General features: G+C 32.1%; 1 protein-coding gene across 1 annotated transcript in view; it reads right to left on the bottom strand.

Moving 5' to 3' along the window:
* The window catches only part of LOC128164814 (uncharacterized), a 62,757-nt gene that overhangs the window by 2,680 nt on the left and 40,984 nt on the right, over window positions 1–19,093 (bottom strand). The window contains exon 14 of the mRNA XM_052828830.1: window positions 12,672–12,820. Within this exon, the coding sequence (XP_052684790.1) occupies window positions 12,672–12,820 (149 nt within the window). The remainder of the gene's footprint in view (window positions 1–12,671; window positions 12,821–19,093) is intronic.

Here is a 19,093-nt window from a genome sequence, read left to right as displayed (position 1 = left end):
ACTGAGAATGAAATTTTACAAGCTGTCAGTAAGTTGAAAAATAATAAAGCCCCAGGGTATGACAAATTATGTAACGAATATAACGAATACTTCGGTATCATGTGTTTTGCCATTGTATGTTGATTTTTTTTAACTTGATCTATGATTCAGGTATAGTGCCTGAGGAATGGCTTATTGGTATTAATAACCAATATACAAAAATAAAGGTGACCCAACCCTACCAGAAAACTATAGACCTATTATTTCATTAAGCTGTTTAGGCAAATTGTTTACAAGTATACTATGTGAACGTTTGAATATTTTTTCTGAGAGTATAGAACTAATTACTGAGGCCCAAACGGGTTTTAGGAAAGGATATAGTACGGTAGACAATGTATTACTTTTAGATTTTTTGTGCAAATTTATGATTTCTATCAAGAAAAAACTTTGCTGCGCGTTCATAGACTTTAAATAAGCTTTTGACACGGTATGGAGATCGGGTTTATGGACCAAATTAATAAACAATGGTGTAGATGGTAAATGTTTTAGATTTATAAAGTTTATGTACAAAGAAATCAAATCAATGATTAGTATTGGACAAGCATAAGACACTTCAGAATTTATCATGTGTAATATGGGGGTTAGACAAGGTGAGAATTCTTCACCATTTCTTTTTGCATTGTATATTAACGGTTTAGAGAACTACCTTGTACAAAATGGTATAAAAGGAGTTTCTAGCCTCAGCGAAAAATTGGAAACTGAGATGCATACCATGTTAAAACTTTCTATCCTTTTTACGCTGCCGACACGGTTATATTTTCTGAGATCCCAGATGATTTACAAATATCACTGAACTTTTTTTCTGAATATTGTGATCTGTTGAAATTCCAGGTAAACATTGAAAAGACTAAAGTATTAATCTTTTCCAAAGGTCGTGTTACAAAAAGATTTTTTTTTATACAAAGATGTACCTCTTGAAATTGTGAATGAGTTTAAATATCTTGGTGTTATTATGTCTCGTAGTAGATCTTTTAAAAGTACGAAAAGACATTTAAATGAGCAAGCCTCAAAAGCTTTGTATGGCGTATTTAGAAAAATAAGATATTTTGATTTACCAATCGACTGTCAATTTGATCTGTTTAATAGTGTTATTAGCCCAATCTTCTTTTATGGTTGTAAAGTGTGGGGCTACGAAAACACAGATATTTTAGAGAAAGTTCATTTAAAATTTTTGAAATTTGTTCTGCATTTTAAGTCCAGTACCCCAAATTGTATGGTTTATGGGGACACTGGACGACACTTTTTGATTATCTTTATCAAAGTACGAATAATAACTTATTGGGCCAAACTTTTACTGGCACATGATTGTAAGCTTACGCATATATTGTATCGCTATTTTCATAGATATGTTCGAGATATTCTTAACTCATGTGGTCTTTCATATGTCTGGATTAATCAAAGTTTTTCTAGTATCAACTCGCTAAAATCTATTGTTAAAGAGACGCTCATAAATAAGTTTTTACAAGATTGGTTCATGAATGTAGAAAATGCACCCTACTGTTTGAATTACAGATTCTTCAAGAAAAGCTTTGGACAGGAAAATTATCTTAAAAAACTTCCAAATGATTTAAGATTCATATTTACAAACAGATTTTTTAAGATTTAATACATTTTCACTATTTAGAACCTGTAATCATAAATTACCTATTAATGAAACTGGAAGATGGAATAACATAGAAAGATATCATAGAATTTGTTCATTATGTAATAAAAACACTTTGGGTGACGAATACCACTATGTTATGGAATGCCAGGCATTTTCTTTACTCTGCAACAAATTAATTGAAGAAAAATACCCCTCAAATGTTAATACTTATAAATTTGGGAACCTTATGAATACCAATGACATTGATTCATTAAAAAAATTGTCCATATTTGTTATAAAAATATTAGCTCGTTTAATTTAACTCTGTACTCTTCCTAACTTGACCATGCATTTGTACATTTGTAAATATTTTAGTTTTTTGTACCTCATGTACCATTGATATGGTTTGAGAAAAATAAATAAACATTCATTCAGTGGTCTGCTGGTGAACCTCCTCGGTTAGAGTTCTACAGAACAGGGATTTGATCTGTGTCGGAAAGCAACAAAATTTTTCGCTAGACCACTCAGTACTTAACTCTTCTTCTGTAACTTGTGTCTTGATGTCTTGATAGTGTCTTTGTAACTTTGATTGTGTCTTAGCGACTTTCGACTGACCGCGTATTGTTGAATTGATAGTGGTTGTGTAGTATAGTCGTAGCATACAGAATTGTTTGTTTTGACCCACAGTCTACGGTTGTTTGATTAGAAGTTAATCTTGTAGTTAGTTTTTCTACAATAAAATAGTCAAGATAGGCCCAATGAAAATCTTATAATAACTGCATGTTATATTGGCAGTTGAAAGCTATGTTGTATTGATTTTGTTGATGATTATTATTTGATTCTTAACAGGCACGTAGCATCAGGAGGGAGGGGGGGGGGGGGTGCCCCCACTTTTTTGCGCAGCAAAATCTTTTCTTAGATTTACATACAAAAAATTGAAAGAAGATGGAGTTGGCCCCCCACTTTTATGGGAGCATGTAGAAAATTGAATTGAAAATAAGGAAATGAACAGTGAAATTGAAGTTAAAGGCCTCTCTCTCTCTCTCTCTCTCTCTCTCTCTCTCTCTCTCTCTCTCTGTACCATAGCCCATACACAAAATTGTCTCATTCATGCATTTAATTGAGTTTAAGTATGGAGTAGAAGATTATAATATTGAAATGACATCCACCTCCCTGCCTGAAATCTTTCGAAAAGGACTCTTAACCCTATAGTTTAGCACAAGACTTGGAGCTCATAACAGAATGTATGACACACTACAAAAAGATGCACAGATTCGATTCATAGTGTTTATCTCAGGTATGTTTACTTTTAAATTAGGTTTTATGTTTATGTTTTCATAGATAAACTAAAATAAGATGGCTAGTATTCTACTTATTACTTTACTATTAACAAGTCTACTTATTTATTCAAAAACAAAATTAAAAACTGTGTTTTTGTTTCAAATGATAAAAATACTTGTATAACTATTTTGATCATATAATTTCTTAATTACATTATATTTAATGATTTTAAATTACTAAATTTGAACAAGCCAAGGAAAATCACTCCATCATGAAGAAGCAAGGGAAGATAACTCCATTAACTGTTATAATCCTCTTCCCTGAACTCTTTTCAAATGCTTTCACAATATCTTATTGATAACTTTGATGGACAGCTTCATTATTTTTCTTTTCTAAACATATGAATTATACTATGTCCCATGATATCCTGGATTTACAATTTGCTTAATTGCATAATATATATAAATACCTCAGGGTTCAAACAATGTTCATTCAAAAATTTGAAAATTTTCCAATATTTCTCAGTCGAAACGCCCATGTTAGCTTAGCAGGTTTCAAAACAATGCTAAAAATGTGATGTCTACAGGGATATTGTTTTGCAGAAAGCCCGGATGATAACGTTGTAAAATTCGCGATGTATTCCGAGTGTATTCCGAATGGATAAAAGATGTAAACATTCCCTATTATAAATCACCGTAGGGGATATTTTTTCGTTCTGTGAATTTTTTCGAGTGAAAGATGATAATGTGTCAATGAAATTATCTTGGAAATTATCCCTTTCAACTATTTCAATTGCACCTCTTTCACAGGTATGTGTATCATTTTTTAAAAATCGTCCAAATGTGCTGCGTAATATCTTCGGATAGACTATAACTCATTTCTTTCATTGAAATTCCTGAGCAGCATAAAATAATAAGACAAATACACCCCCCATTCTCAGCCATAACCCTTGCCTAACATGCACTGATGCAGGTGACATGAAATATTATTAAAGATGACAGGATAATTTTTTTTCTAAATATGCAGTTAGTTTTTATTCTGTGTTCTGTGTCTGTAGGGAATAAGATTTTTAAAAATTATATGCATGAACACTAAATGGCCTTTGCCCCCCCCCCCCCTCACCCTTATGACCTGAACCCCTGACCCAGGGGCCGTGGATTTCACAATTTAGGTAGAGCAGTCCGTGGACATCATAACATAACATGCATTCAGTTTTTTCCCCACAGGTGTAGGAGTAAAGAAGACGATTTCTAAGATTTAATACATTTTCGCCATATGGCTAAATTGGCCCCGCCCTAGAGCCTACACCCCTGACCCAGGGGCCATGAATTTCAAAATTTAGGTAGAGCTGTCCGTGGACATCATACATGTAACTATGCACTCAGTTTTATTTAAATATATATGGATGAAGAGAAGAAGATTTTCTTAGATTTAACACATTTTCACTATATGGCCAAAAGTGGCCCCATCCTAGAGCCTGAACCCTTGACCAAGGGGCCATGAATTTCACCATTTAGGTAGCGCAGTCCGTGGACATCATAACCATGCACTCAGTTTTATTCAAATATATATGGGAGAAGAAAAGATTTTCTTAGATTTAATACATTTTCACTATATGGCCAAAGTGGCCCCACCCATGGGTCATGAATTTCACAATTTTTGTAGAAGGCTTCATGGAGATCATAGCCATGCAGTTTTTTCCTCGCATGTGTCGGACTAGAGAAGTAGATTTTTGGAAGTTTTACTTTATTTTGCATATTTGGCCCTACCTCTGGCACCCCAGGGGTGGTAGAGGCATGAATTTCACAATTTAGATTCTTCTTACCATAGAGAATTGGCCTTGTACTTTTTAAGAAAAAGTTATACATGTAAAATTGTTGCCGCACGATGTACGACGCACGACGACGGACGAAGACCAATTGCATTAGGTCACCTTAGTGACTCAGGTGACCTGAAAAAAATTAAGACAAAAATTGAGTTTATAACAGCGATCGTTATCAAATAAAGATGGGTTAATGGAGTGGCGAGGTGTGAACTTTTGTTTATACTAGCAAATGTGCAGTATATTTACCTGTTTCTGGCGTGTGTTGACAATTAACAAGAAATTGATTTGATCGGTTTGGCATTAAAGAAATAGAATATATGTTCTCCAGCCTTGATGATATATACATGTGACAATTTAAAAGTTATAATCAAATATGGGATAATATTACATGTTTCAACATATAAACTGTAGTGCAAAGTACTAAAACTTTATAAAATATCTTCACCTTTGACAACATAATAAAATTATGAATAACGTAAAATTTTCTGCATTCCAATTTTCTGCATTCAATTTCCTGCATTCTAATTTTCTGCATTCCTTTTTCAAAACTGAAGGGATAAAATGTATTTATGAGTTTCCCTGGTTTTTTTTTTTACAACTTTCCAAAGCGATCTTACTGCAAGGAAAATCTTTCAATCCTTCGTGGTTAAGTTCTCCCCATGGTTAATTACGGTAAATTTGATGAGGAAACTGTCACAAATTCGTAACTTTTAGTTACTGTGCTACCTAGCTAGCTCATAATCAAACAAAATTCGACGTTATACCACGGCACAAAAAAGGATTTAAAATCATCTGATCTTGAACATTCATTGAGATACTACATAAACAGCTGCTTTTTTAACCTTAACGTAAACGAATTAGTGTTAGCCTGGGATTAACATATATCTATTTCTTTTTTATATTTTTGAAGTGGATTAGAGACTGATAAGTTGCAAATTTAAAATGCTTATAAAAACATTGATATTAACTTTTTAATTCAATGTGAGTTGTCGTCAAAGTAGATAAACAAACATTTAGTACAACATTGCGTTGTCCAGTTAACATGACCATGGGGCTATAAATTCATAATTTTGGTATAGGTTTCAGTGTTGCTCATGATAACCTGTGCTTAGTTTGTCCGCTGAATATCCACGAGTAGAAGAGAATTTTTAAAAATATGCATCAATTTTTAACAGTTTTTACCAAAATGTATGGTCCGAAAGGATCGTAAATTTTATTCTTTATATTTCCTTCCACCTATATATACTACACACTATGTTATAGCCAAATGACCTAATATTCTAAGTTTTCCGGATTGAGTTTGAATTTTAGAATGTTCCTGATTTTCGAATTCGGTTTTGTTATAATAATTGTTTCGTGGGTGCACACGCTGTTATATATTTCTTAGTCCCTGTGATGAACATACTATGTTTGTTTCTTTGAGAGGAAACTTCTAAGTTGGTAAGTTTAACATAATATCTACATCTGTATTGTTTTGTGCATAATGTTGTGTATAAACGATAGGTATAAATGTATATACAATCAAAGTACTGAAAGTACTGTTAGACGGTGGCGTCGTTTGAAAGTGGCATATTACATGTAACAATGAGTGATGTACATCGTATGATAATTATTTTTGTCGAAAACCGCGGCCAGTATCGCATACATGTACTAATACTTAACGCTTACTCGCACAACTGGTCGTGAGTTTCCTACATGGATAATTCTGTGAAATCGTAGCTGTGATCTCACTCTACACTTGACAAATGCTGTGTCTCTTGGTCGTCATCTTTTGGGAAAACCCCAAAGATTTATCACAGTAGTCTTTGTCGTATAGAAGATTGTATCTTTATTTTGTATCAATATGTTGGTATCTATATCAGTTGACATTAAAACCCCGTTTGAATGGTTGCCACCACATATTGAATGAATAAATCAAATCCAAAGCGATTTCATCACAGTACACCCAAATATTTGATTGTTTGGAGGGGAATTTTGGTTTTTTCCCTTTTGACCTTTGGGTTGACCCCGCAAAGGGGAAAAACTTTTGAAAAGTGTGGATTGGACTATTGTGCTTTAAATATATTGTAGATTTCTCAAAGTAACAAGAACAAATAAAGCTTTGGTATGATAAAATACTTATTTTTACTAACTTTTTGGGGATATATATAGTATGTTAATTGTCCCTCTCGACAGCATTTTCCCTCATTTTCTTCACGGGGAGAAAGTTGCAGTCTTGTGGATCATCACATTTGCTTTTTTTCCTCATAGTCAGTTAATACATTTAGGTGTAAAGAAAACGGAATGGGTTTACAAGAACCTGTTTGATAAAACTGGTATTGCTTTTGGAATGCACGTCATCATGAAACAGAAGAGTAAATCAATATTTTATCTTCGACTTTAGTGGATTATTTCCATTTGCTCACAACGAAAGTGAATGAAAATTAAAAAAAAATATCATACAACATTCGGTCGCGGAAGTTTCATTAATCAACGTTTTAAACATGTTTTCTATTGTATTTAGCTATAGATTTATTCAAATCATTTGAATGAATTCGGGAAAGTCACATGTATATTTTATCGCTTCTCAGTACACTTTAACACGCATAAATTACTTGCTACATTAAACTTTTCTAGTAAACTTACAACAAATATTAATCAATTATACAAAATTAGTTTTTAAAAACACCAAACAAACAAAATTCAAGCTGAACGCACGTTTTTCTGACCGTACAGCTGTGTATATAAAGAATATGGGGGGATAAGATGGCGCAACTGCCCTTTTGGTTTAGTCGTAAAATACAATTTCAAATTTAGCATTTTTTCAAATAAATATATTTGATATGTTATTATACAAGTTTACAAAATGGTAATTTCTAACTCTTATTCAGTTTGAAATATTTCAAAAAGATAAGAAAAAAATAATAAATCTTTAAGTTTTGGTGGTATCGAACCCACAACCTAAAAACCCAAGTTCTATAAAGTTTCCTAATGGCTGATGCTCTAACCACTGAGCCATTTCATTCACAACACAAGTGCGTTGTTTAAATGCTATATGAGACTATGACCACGGATTTACGGACTTGTATCATATTTCTAAAACGTTCAATTGTTGAGCTACAAAATGACATTTTTGAACTGTAGTGGGTCATCTCTTCACATTTTTATTGAGTTCAATCGGTTTAAATTCCATTAAACCACATTTAGACAGTAAAAATAAATTTTTGAGCTCAGACCCACTCTATGAAAGAAAATGCATTGAAGTTATAAGAATATGAAAAAAAGTTTTGACACGCATACATGTACGCCAGTTTAAATCAATATATTGCAAGTATTTAAAATATTTAAAGATTACAACCCGATGTTACGTTAAATATACATTGTTTTTAATTATTTTTTTTTAAAGTATCAGATTTAATAATATTTTAATTTTGCCGTATCTAATCATTCCTCATATGGGCATTTTACACGCCTTATTCATCCATCTTCTTTGATTTTATTCTTTGCATGTACTAGACAATAGATCTAGGGTTCGCAAATCCCGGCAATATTTTCGGAAAGCTATATTTCTGTAGCTCAGCAGAATTCTAGAGTCATCTATGAAGCATATTTTTTTGCCTTCATGTTTCATTATTTATCGCAAATATAGCATGGATGTATACGCTACGGCCGATGTAGCATAATTGCGTTAAGTGATGACACTTTCTAACCGGTGTGTATTTCAATTGTGAGTCGCAACAAACTGGCGCATTTATATATGCCCGCCTATTTGTAAATGCATGTTGACAAAATGCTGCTTACACTTGGAGACAAATGTCGAAGAAAGTTCATAATAGAGTTGTACTCGCGAGTTTAAAAATATTTGAGAACAAACGGGCGATGTTTATGTAAATATGTAAATAATGTTATCTGTTAGTGAAAAAATGCCCCCAAACCAAAGAAAAGATTTTCTAATACATTTAGCAGGGACGGGCGCATATGAATTAATGTCATTATTTGTACCTCGCTCATCGAATTGCGTTATTCAGTTCATTGTAAAAAAATTCGACAGAAACTGTTTAGTTAACAAAATTATTATATCTTACATTACCGTTCACAATGTACCATAAATGTATATGGAATATCGCATGTTTTTTCTCACAAAAAAGCTAGCGTTTGCTGCAAATAAGAGATACACGAGCTGACACGCCGTAAAATCCATAAGACGTTTTACAGCATATGTAAAAAAAAATCTGAACAAAAAATCTTTGAAACATCGTAAAATGTAGTTTATAAACATTTAAAATGGCGACACAATTTGCACGTGAATTTTACAATCCGACGTCGATTAGCATGTTTGAGAGAAAGTCAGCAGCAAGTAAAGCGTCAACATCTGCAGTAAATATTGTCTAATGAATATTGAGGTGCCTGTAATAAAATTAATGTTTCTACAGACTGAGTGAGGTACAAAATAAGGTACATTGTAAATCACAGGTCAGTCGAACATTTAACACATTTGTATCTAAATTTAAAGTTTTTTGTGTGTTTGAAAAGACATGCACACTTGTAGAAGAAACTGTGCCATTGATCGGTTGAAGTTCAATAAAATGTAATTTATGTAATATTCATTGTCAGTATCTGTTGTGAAATCTTTGGAATAAGCTACAACAACAAAAATATGCTGCTCAACTAAAACTAATGCGTTGAAAATGGCTGAATTTATCGATGAAGCATAATTGCTGAAATATGAAATGGCAAACCAGTTTAAAAAGTGTGTTTCTGACAATTATTTATATCATAAATAAACAAGAAGCAATTATTGTGAGATCTCTTGACCAATTATCGCAGTGATATAGTTTATGTAGTCCTGATAAAGAGTTAAACGTCCGCGTAAGCAGATAGGGTAACGGCTCATTTAAAATAAAACACAATTTCATTCATTATTTAAATGTATGTACAAAATAATTAGCAGCTATAATGCTTAAAATATCTGATAAGATTAAAATTAGTTCTCATACTGAAATCGATACGTAGATAAAACATTGTCTGTATAACACTGCATACATGTACCTAACAGAGTTATCGTTCGTTATCCGCTAGGGTCCCCGTGAGAAATACTCTTCCGGTCAGGACCGTAGCAATAGACCGTGGCTATTTATAGCCACCGTCTAAAAAGTGTTCAACTGTGAAGTTGTATTTTTAGCAACATGCTAGAATGTTGGCACGAGTGACATGACTAGGAATGTGTACATGTATTTAAAGATACGTGTATCATAGTAGCATTTTTCTATTGTATGTTAATAACGGAAGTTAAGGTTTCATTGTTTTGCCTGCGATAGTTTGTACACTCTACCATAGACATACATATATGGTTATTCATTTAGATGTGTGATTTGCTAGCAGTACGAGTTTCGTTATGTTTGTTAATTTACTGAAGCATAAGTGAAAATATTGTTTAAAAGAACACAGGGCATCTCTTAACAACAGTGTGATTTATTTGTTATATGCTGAGTCTGATTTGTTTGTTTATTTATAGTATTAAATCTTGTTTATTTTTTCTTTATCTAGTTAATCACGTCATGCCATATCACATGTCATAACATATCAGCACCTTTCAATGAGTTACCTGAATAAAGATGAGCATTAACAACAAGTTATCTCTTCAATTGATGGAAGTCAGTGCACACTAAACATGGTTGAGCAGCTTAAAATGTTGAAATGTTAACGCACGACGAACGACATACGACGACCAATGAAAACAGCAGTAGGTCACTTTAAAAAAGCGACCCATGTGTATACCTTGTTTAGGCATAAGGGATTTTTCACATTAGTACAAGAATTTGGTTTGTTTAAAGTTGCAAATGGAAATGACGTTGCGCTTATGGAGGAAAAAAACTATATCAAAGTAACGTTTTCCTCGGATTGCTTAATATTTAAAACATTGTCGAGGACAAAATAAACAGCAAATTTAAAGTGAGATAATGTGTCTTAGATACAATGCAGACACTAATATTCAAATGGCTTGGGCTGTTTTTACAATGATCATTTTGGCCATCGGATTGTTTTCCTTTTGAACTTTCATCAAAGACTAACATCAATCAAAACATAACTGCCAATTATATAAAACGCGCAAAAAACACCAATTTAAGATCAATTCTATGTAATAATCAAAGATTTATAAATGGGTTTGGCCACGCATAGTCACCATTTTTTCTTATATTTCATACATAGACACACCTAGGTGTAAAACGCAAAAAAACACTAAAAGTTGGTTGCTAGGGGTAAACACAATTTACCACAAAAAGCTTTGTTATGTAACAGAGAAGTGTTGTTGCTATGGAAAATTAAGTTGCGTAAAAAATAACACAAAAATTCTTACTTTTTGAAAAGTCCATAGCAACGGCAGTTATTTTTAGAAAATTTCAGATTTTTTTCAAGTGTCATCAACAAAGTTAAGGACATACTTTATTTTTTCTCACCATTTGATTTTATATATTTATTCGTTATAAGTGAAAAATATCCATTCAAAGATGCCTAAAAATATTATAACTTTCCTTATTTTTAAGCTTGTTACCATAGCAACGGTTCTCAATTTTCATATTTAAATTCTTAATTGCACAATCATAATAGTGTTTACCAAATTATACAAGATTTGTACTTATTCAAATTAATTGAAGAAAACAGATTTTGAAATTTATGTTTAGTTACCATGGAAACGCTCTAAAATATGCGTTTCTCCATGAATTGTTTTCTTTCTTTTGACAAATGACAACTATTTTAAATAATATATTCTACCCTGGAGACCCCAAGTTCTGCACATTACTCACAATATGTTCTCAAATAAGCATTAAAATGCCATTTTTACATCTTTGCCCTTGGTTACCATAGCAATGGGACCACATAGCAACAAACAAATGGTGTTAGGCTTTTTTACTCACCAGAGTCTATCAAACTGTCAAGTATGGAGAAAATCCGTGACTATGCGTGCCGAATTTTGATTCTTACATAGAATTGATCTTAATGTTTTGATGTTTTGTTACGATTTTCACGGATTCCAATTGTTGTTGTCTTATTTCATCTGTGTTGTTGATGAAATGATTTAACAAAAACAAATTATTGATAATTTCAGATTATTCTACTTTGTTATTTTCACAGTATATAGCAAATTTCCAATGAAATTTTACACGTATTTGTATCATCGTTTCTGAGTTTATCCAAGCAAATTTTATATCAAGGAAACATAAAATTAAGGTGTCACTACAGTAGTTCACTGAAGGTTCAAAACATGGCTGAGGCAAAATAATTCCCGAATTCCCCTTTGCATTTAAGGCGTTTCCGCCCGAAAAGGAATGGAATTTTTTTTATGATTTATTGATTTTTTTAATGAGATGAAAGAACAAGGTGTAAGATGTCTGACTATCCAGGTTCTTTAACAATGCGAGGTCATTTGAATTTTTTATGCAAGTTATTTCCGGAGGGGAGTGAAAAAGCCTGTGCTTGATTTTCAAGCACAAATGTAACTTCGACGTAAACAAATTCTCATGCCTTGCTGGATGCACGTGTAATTTTTTAATTGTAAGTACTGTTTAAAAAGATGTCAAGAGGATTTAAAGTTCGTTTTAAATTTTTAATCTGTATCTAAAGTTGTGCATTTTTTTTTAGTAAGAATATATAGTAAAAATTAATATTGTAGTAACACCAGAGACTCTCACGTTTTAGAGTGAATGTAATGCGCACGCACAAGATTGTATTATCCAAGAATTTTCGTTGATTATTAATTAGAGAAGCTTAACCGAGAAAAAAATAAAAACAAATTTGTAATCTTCAAGTACCAATGATGTTAAAAATATATAAAACAAAAGACAGTATTCTTCCGATTTCTCGGTATTAAAGACCAACAATTCGAGTCTATTATTTTAATATAGTAGTATAGATAGATATGTGTGTGGGAAAAGAAAAACAAGTATAGAATAACACCTTTACCTTGTTTCAAGAACTTGAAGAACTATTTTCATGGATGGTCGGTCAATTTTTTGATGAAGAAGGCAGGGTCTAGTGACTTCTCTATAAAACCAATCCGGACATTTTACGGGTTTTTCTGGAATATATCCCTCGATTAAATGCTGAAGAATCTGAAATTAAATATGACTCAAAAGTGAAAGATTTTGTGTGTATGTATATGCTCTAAAGATGGCCGACGAAATAAACCGGTTTTTTTTTCAATTTGTCGGACAACCGGTCCCTTCGATAGGATCAAAAATAATCCTAAAATGAAAAAAACTAGCACTGCAACTAAAACTTATCAAAGAAACACCTACTACATCTAAACATCTCGTTAAAAATGAAGTATGTTAAATTCCGATACAGAATGAGGGTCGCCATTTTTACATGGGCTGGTGATGGTGTCATGTTACATGACGATTTGTACATTTTGTATGTACGCCCAACCAGTAAATTCAAAATTTACAATTTGACAATGGTATTTAAAAGAATATCATATTCATGTACAAGTAAAGCGACGATATTTGTAGTAGAATGTCCGTGGAAATTTTGGAATCAAATATTTGTACTGAATAAGAAACAGTAAAAAAAAATACAGCAAGTTTTGTGCGCTTTAAATGCAACTGTTTAAAGAACGTAAAGTTCCACTGTATGGAAAGTTGTAATCGGAAATTTGATATATTTGGATCACAAGCTACATGTATATTGATTTTTGTACTACTGTGTACTATTTGAAAATGAAGAACGTCAAAGGGGAGGGAGGCTAAATGTTTTAGAAAAGTTAGTTTTGAGTTACTGTAAAAAATCTTGTTACTCAATTTTCCCGAAAAGCACAACCAGACTACAATAAAAAGCGTTGTGATATGAAACCCTGCTACTAGTATCATTTGTTTGGGTTATTGCTATAATTTGTTTGCAAAAATTTCGATTGCTGTAGTTTTTTACCCCTTCGTCCAAAAAAAAACCACCCAATGAATGAGTTCATTTTTGATGATAATATAATGATTTCAACTTTCACGTAAATGATATGGGTATTGATTATTAATAACGAGACGTTAATCCGTAGGAATTTGATTACATAGCCTTTCATTGTTGGTGTTCACGCGGTGCTTGATTTGCGTATTTGATATTGATGGGTTAAATGGAAATTAAATGTTACTAGTTCTTATCACTTGCCAGCAATTAGAATATGAAGTAGTCTAATATTCTGATAAATGTCATTTTTAACATATCAATGTCCTTCCTGTTACTGGTTTGTTCATCCTGTTACTATGGATTTTTAAAAAAATTAATTGCACTATGGTTTGTACATTCTTTATGATAGTATCATAGTATAGTAAATACTATACAAATATTGACTGGGGTTGAGGGCAACATTGATTTTATTTGCCCCCGAGGGACGAAATATTGCACGACGGGGGCTCATATAATTTTTTTTTCTCCTGAATTGTTTTCTTAACCAATTTCTTAAAGAAGATTGGTGAATAAGGCGTGTTAACTGTCCATATGAGGATAGATAAGATACTTTAAAATTAGAATATCAACAAATCTCATAATTTCTTTCTCAATTATTAAAAACAATGTATATTTACCATAACATCGATTTATGACATTTGAATATGTTAAATATTTAGAGTAAGTTGATTTAAACTGGCGTATGCGTGTCAAAACCTCAAAATAGTGTCATTTATAGAACTTCAATGCCTTTTCTTTTATAGAGTGGGTCTGGGCTCCATATTTTTGTCATAGTCTATATGAGGCTTAAAGGAACTCAAACCGATTTCAATCAACAAAAACATGGAGAGATGACCTACTATACTTTAAAAATGTCATTTTGTACCCCAACAATTGAACGTTTTAAAGAAAAACTACAAGTCCGTAAATTTGTGGTTGAAGTTGCATTTAGCATTTAACAATGAAGTTTGTTGTGACTGAAATGGCTCAGTGGTTAGAGCACCAGACATTAGGTAACATTATAGAGCTAGGGTTTTTAGGTTGTGGGTTCGATATCACCAAAACTTTAGAATTTTTTTTTCTTATCGTCTGTTAAAATATTCAAAACTGAATATAGTTAGAAATCATGCTTTTTAAACTTGTAATATGACATCATATAGTATATTTGGTTGGAAAACATTTAATTTGAAATTGTTTTTTACGACAAAACCAAATGGGCATTTGCGCTATTTTGTTCCCCCATCTTCAAATTTTGATTTTTGCATCATTTATCAACAATCAAATGTCAATCTTCATACACATGCTAAATAATTCTTATTCCGAAAAGGGGATGCATCGTATCTCTTTTCTGAAATTTGTTCTTTAGGTCAGATTTAACTTTATTTTTTAACACAAATATAAGTAATAAATGGCAATTTTAAAAAGTTCACCGGAATATGAACTTGATTGGTCACGTAATCAAATCCTGTAAGCCCGAAGGGCTTCTACGAAGATTTGATCACGTACCAACCAAGTTCATGTCCTGATGAACTATTTAAAATAGATGTTTATTACTTATATTCACATATGAGAAAGTCAACTCGTTCCAAAACATTAACATAACAGTGGTTTTAAGTTTTACAATAAAGCAAATTGAACGTTTTCGCTATTCTATAGATTCATATTAGAAAGCATACATATATTTGCAAATGCAGATGCATATATCTGTATGTAAGTTTCATATAAATATCTGTTTTGAAAAACACGCACATCATTTAATAATACTATAAATTTCATATATACAGTAGAGTCTGTTCGTGCTTCACAAATTAATATAAAAGACACCTAAAACGAATGTTATCCAAAAACGCAAGGACATGCATATTAATTTTTTAATTTTAAACCAAATTTGTTGATTTGAGGTATCTGCCCGATGCATAATGAACTCACCCAACACTTTCCGCAATGACGTCAATTACTCAACCCTCGTTCTCACTTACCCCCTCCCGGAACGTTATATCATCTAAACAAAATTTTTGCATTCAAGAAACGAAGTGGTTCAACTTTATATTTTAAGATTGTCAAATCTTAATTTCTATCTATACTCTAAATAAATTCTCGTTATAATTTATTAACTTTTTACGCAATTAGTCAATATCATTTTATTGCAAATATATATTTTGCAATATTTTGCCAAAGCGTGTCCACCACCTTACTGTCAATTTTGCTATTTTGGGCTAATTTATCGAAAATATTTTTTCACAACAATTACTTTCATGTAAAATGCAATAATAGCTAACGGACATACATGTACATTATCCCACAAGTTTGAAATATCAAAGATGTAGGCAGTTACTCTGATCAGGCATTTCGTAGTTTATTGACATTTGTCTTAACTAAGATTTTTATTTATGTTAAAAGTATCACAAATCTTATATTATCCTTACAAGCATTTTGATTGAAATAGTTATCAGAATTTAGCCTGTCAGATATTTTTGGGCAGCCCCCCTTCAACCCCCCCAAAAAAACTGTAAAAAAAGAAAAAAAAAGATAGAAAAACAAAACAACTCCAAATCACAATGTTTCTGAAACTCACATGTATGGTGACTTCGTTTTACGAATAAAGAGGCACCGTTTGGAATGTTAATATTCGTTCATAATTTGTAGTGATGAGCATCAAATGCATCAGACATATATGTAATAAGCAATACACGTGACCTACCCGGAAAGTTTAGCCGTCATGACAAAAAAGATTAGATTTCAAAGCATTACTGCATAAATATAATTCAGCCTTCAAAAATGAGGGTAGGTTATTATTGAGAAAATCATTTGATCGAATTTAATTGTAATTACTTGGTAAATATTCTTTGAATACACAGCAAAGAACATATGTCCTTGACAACATCTAAAATTTACTTAAGGTAGACCCACTTGCTTTCGTGTCCGTTTTTTTTAACATAGCGTGAAAAAAATCCGGTCATTGTTTTGGACACATCAATTATTATTTAATTGAGGAGGACATATATTTGATTTAAGGTATTGTACAAGTATGGTTCGGTAGCTTAGGTACAACTATATTGCCCTTGTAAGGAGGGGAAAACCGTAAATATGTCAAACAACTTTGTGGAAAATAACTTGGCGGAAAGATGGGATACAACAGCATTTGTTTGTAGGGTCGTGTCAGTTAGGACACATTTTAATATTTATCATAGAGTTTGAATGAGTATATACTTTTTAGTGACTGTTGCATTAAGTCTGTTTGGTACATTTCAGTTTTCCCCAATATCTACCCCCCCCCCCCCCCCCCCAATAAAAATTTGTAAAACTAAATCAAACAACATGGAGAGATACATGTTCAAAAGACTATCAAACAAAATCTGGCTTGCCAATTCAGGTATTTTTTTGTTAACAAAATATATAACTCTTAATATTCTTTTAATAAAAAATAGTCTGTAAACTGTATAATAATTGAAAACATTTCCAAAAATATGAAGTTTTGTGAAGTTTTCAGGAAAGTAGTGTAAAGAACAAATGTAATTTGTAATTTTAGAACATAGTTTAATGAATTATGAGATCATACATCATTGTGTTAAAATTTGGCTGTTGAATTTTTGGATCTTGTGGGCTGAAGCTCACTAAAGGAAAACAAACGTGCAAATGTATAAATAGATATTATATAAATATAAATATGTCCACTATAGAAAGTTTAAAAGTTGTTTTAACTGACATGTATAAATAAAAAAAAGTTTGGTTTGACACAAATTTCTCAAACACTTGGTCAAACTTAAATGGATTTATTGGCAAACATTAACAATCAGACTCATAAATAACGCTGCCATGATTGAATGAAAATAAAGACAAAAGAAAAAATATAAATTTTGAAAATAACAATAGTACTGTTTAGATTATTTGATGCAGTTTTAATCAAAGTTGATGAAAAATGCTTAATATAGCATATAATTTTCTCTAAACGTGTAGACTGTAAATTGGAGACACCCGACAAAAGTATAGCCGGTTGTTTAAATGAAGTACATTTTGGATTACAACTCTCCATACTGGGGGAACTGTAGCTCCAAGATCGTCCGTCCGATTTTTTTTAGACTGGGAGCTTAACCATGTTCAATAACTCTAAATTTATTTTATTTGTACTATAAAAATGCCTTTTATAAAGACAAATTTAATTTAGTTTTCTAATGTTAATAGTTCAAAAAAGTTTCAACGAAATACTTGGCCTATAGGGTCCATGTAGATCTATATCTGAGGTCGATCCATCAATGCATCTGTATAACCTTTATTTTTTAGATTGATTTCAGCTTTTATATTTATTCCATTATTTATCCAGGGTAAATTAGCAATAACTTTGTAAAATACATGGAATACCATCAGTAAATTATTTTTTTCATTTCATTTCATTGATAAAGTTTGAAGGACAAATGTCATTTTCATGATGAAAAGTATATTTTGAGGCTGAGGAGCGAATAACCTTACAACATACATCTATTACTACACCATATGAGGTTTTGTATTAAAAAATTCTGAGAGTTAGCAATGTGGTCGATCGCTCAAGAGTAATAAATTAACAATATATTAACAAAAATTCCAAATAAACATTAATAAATTAGCAGTCAACTATACGCCTGATTAAGATAATTAGGCCAATTAAAAATTGAGGTCCGTGTAAATGATACAGAATTTAAACAAAGGGTATCAATAACTTATTTACAATAAATTGAAGTTTGATATAAAAAAGTAACAAAAAAAAAAACAAAAAAAAAACAAGACGCTCGTTGCGAGCAACAAGAGGTTTTCCGTTTGAATAGGCTATCGGGACAGTTTCTTTCATTTATCAACACCTTCTCGAATTCTAGTAAGCCTCTCTAAGGATTTCAACTGACATATCTTAGGATTAGGAAAGGGCGCTGTTACTGTGATTTTTGATAAAATTTATACAAAACTCATTAAAGTTCATCATTTCAGGGATATCATTTTGAATTGAAACACAGTTAAGGAAGAAAAAAGAGTCGGCACTCGAGGATTGAACCCGGGTCGCCTGGAGGAAAGTCGACCATTCTAACGTGGATCAATTTTAGAACAAAAATACATATTCTGCATTCATTGAAGCGTCTGTATCGTAACGTGGCCAAAAATATTTAAAAACAAGAAATGTTGAAAAATAAATGGTTTCTGCTTTCTTCCGGTGACGACCGGAAGTGACGGCGGACGTTTGGATGTACGAAGTGCACTGCAACTGAAGAATAACAATCATCACTGAAAGTTTGAGAAACAGAGAGAGAAGCTAGGCTTAGCGAAGTAAGATTACTGAATTCAAAATCCAATGATATTCCCAAAAAATGACTGACATTGTCTGACATTTACTGTACATTAACTGTACTTTATTGTACCTTTAACTGACTACCACTGTACCTCACTGTACAGTCCTACTGAAGCACTGTACCTCACTGTACGGCCCT

This window comes from Crassostrea angulata, chromosome 10 (genome assembly GCF_025612915.1).
Source record: "Crassostrea angulata isolate pt1a10 chromosome 10, ASM2561291v2, whole genome shotgun sequence".
NCBI classification, from domain to species: Eukaryota; Metazoa; Mollusca; class Bivalvia; order Ostreida; family Ostreidae; genus Magallana; species Magallana angulata.
The sequence above is the reverse complement of the archived record's forward strand: the minus strand, read 5'-3'. Positions and strand labels throughout refer to the sequence as shown.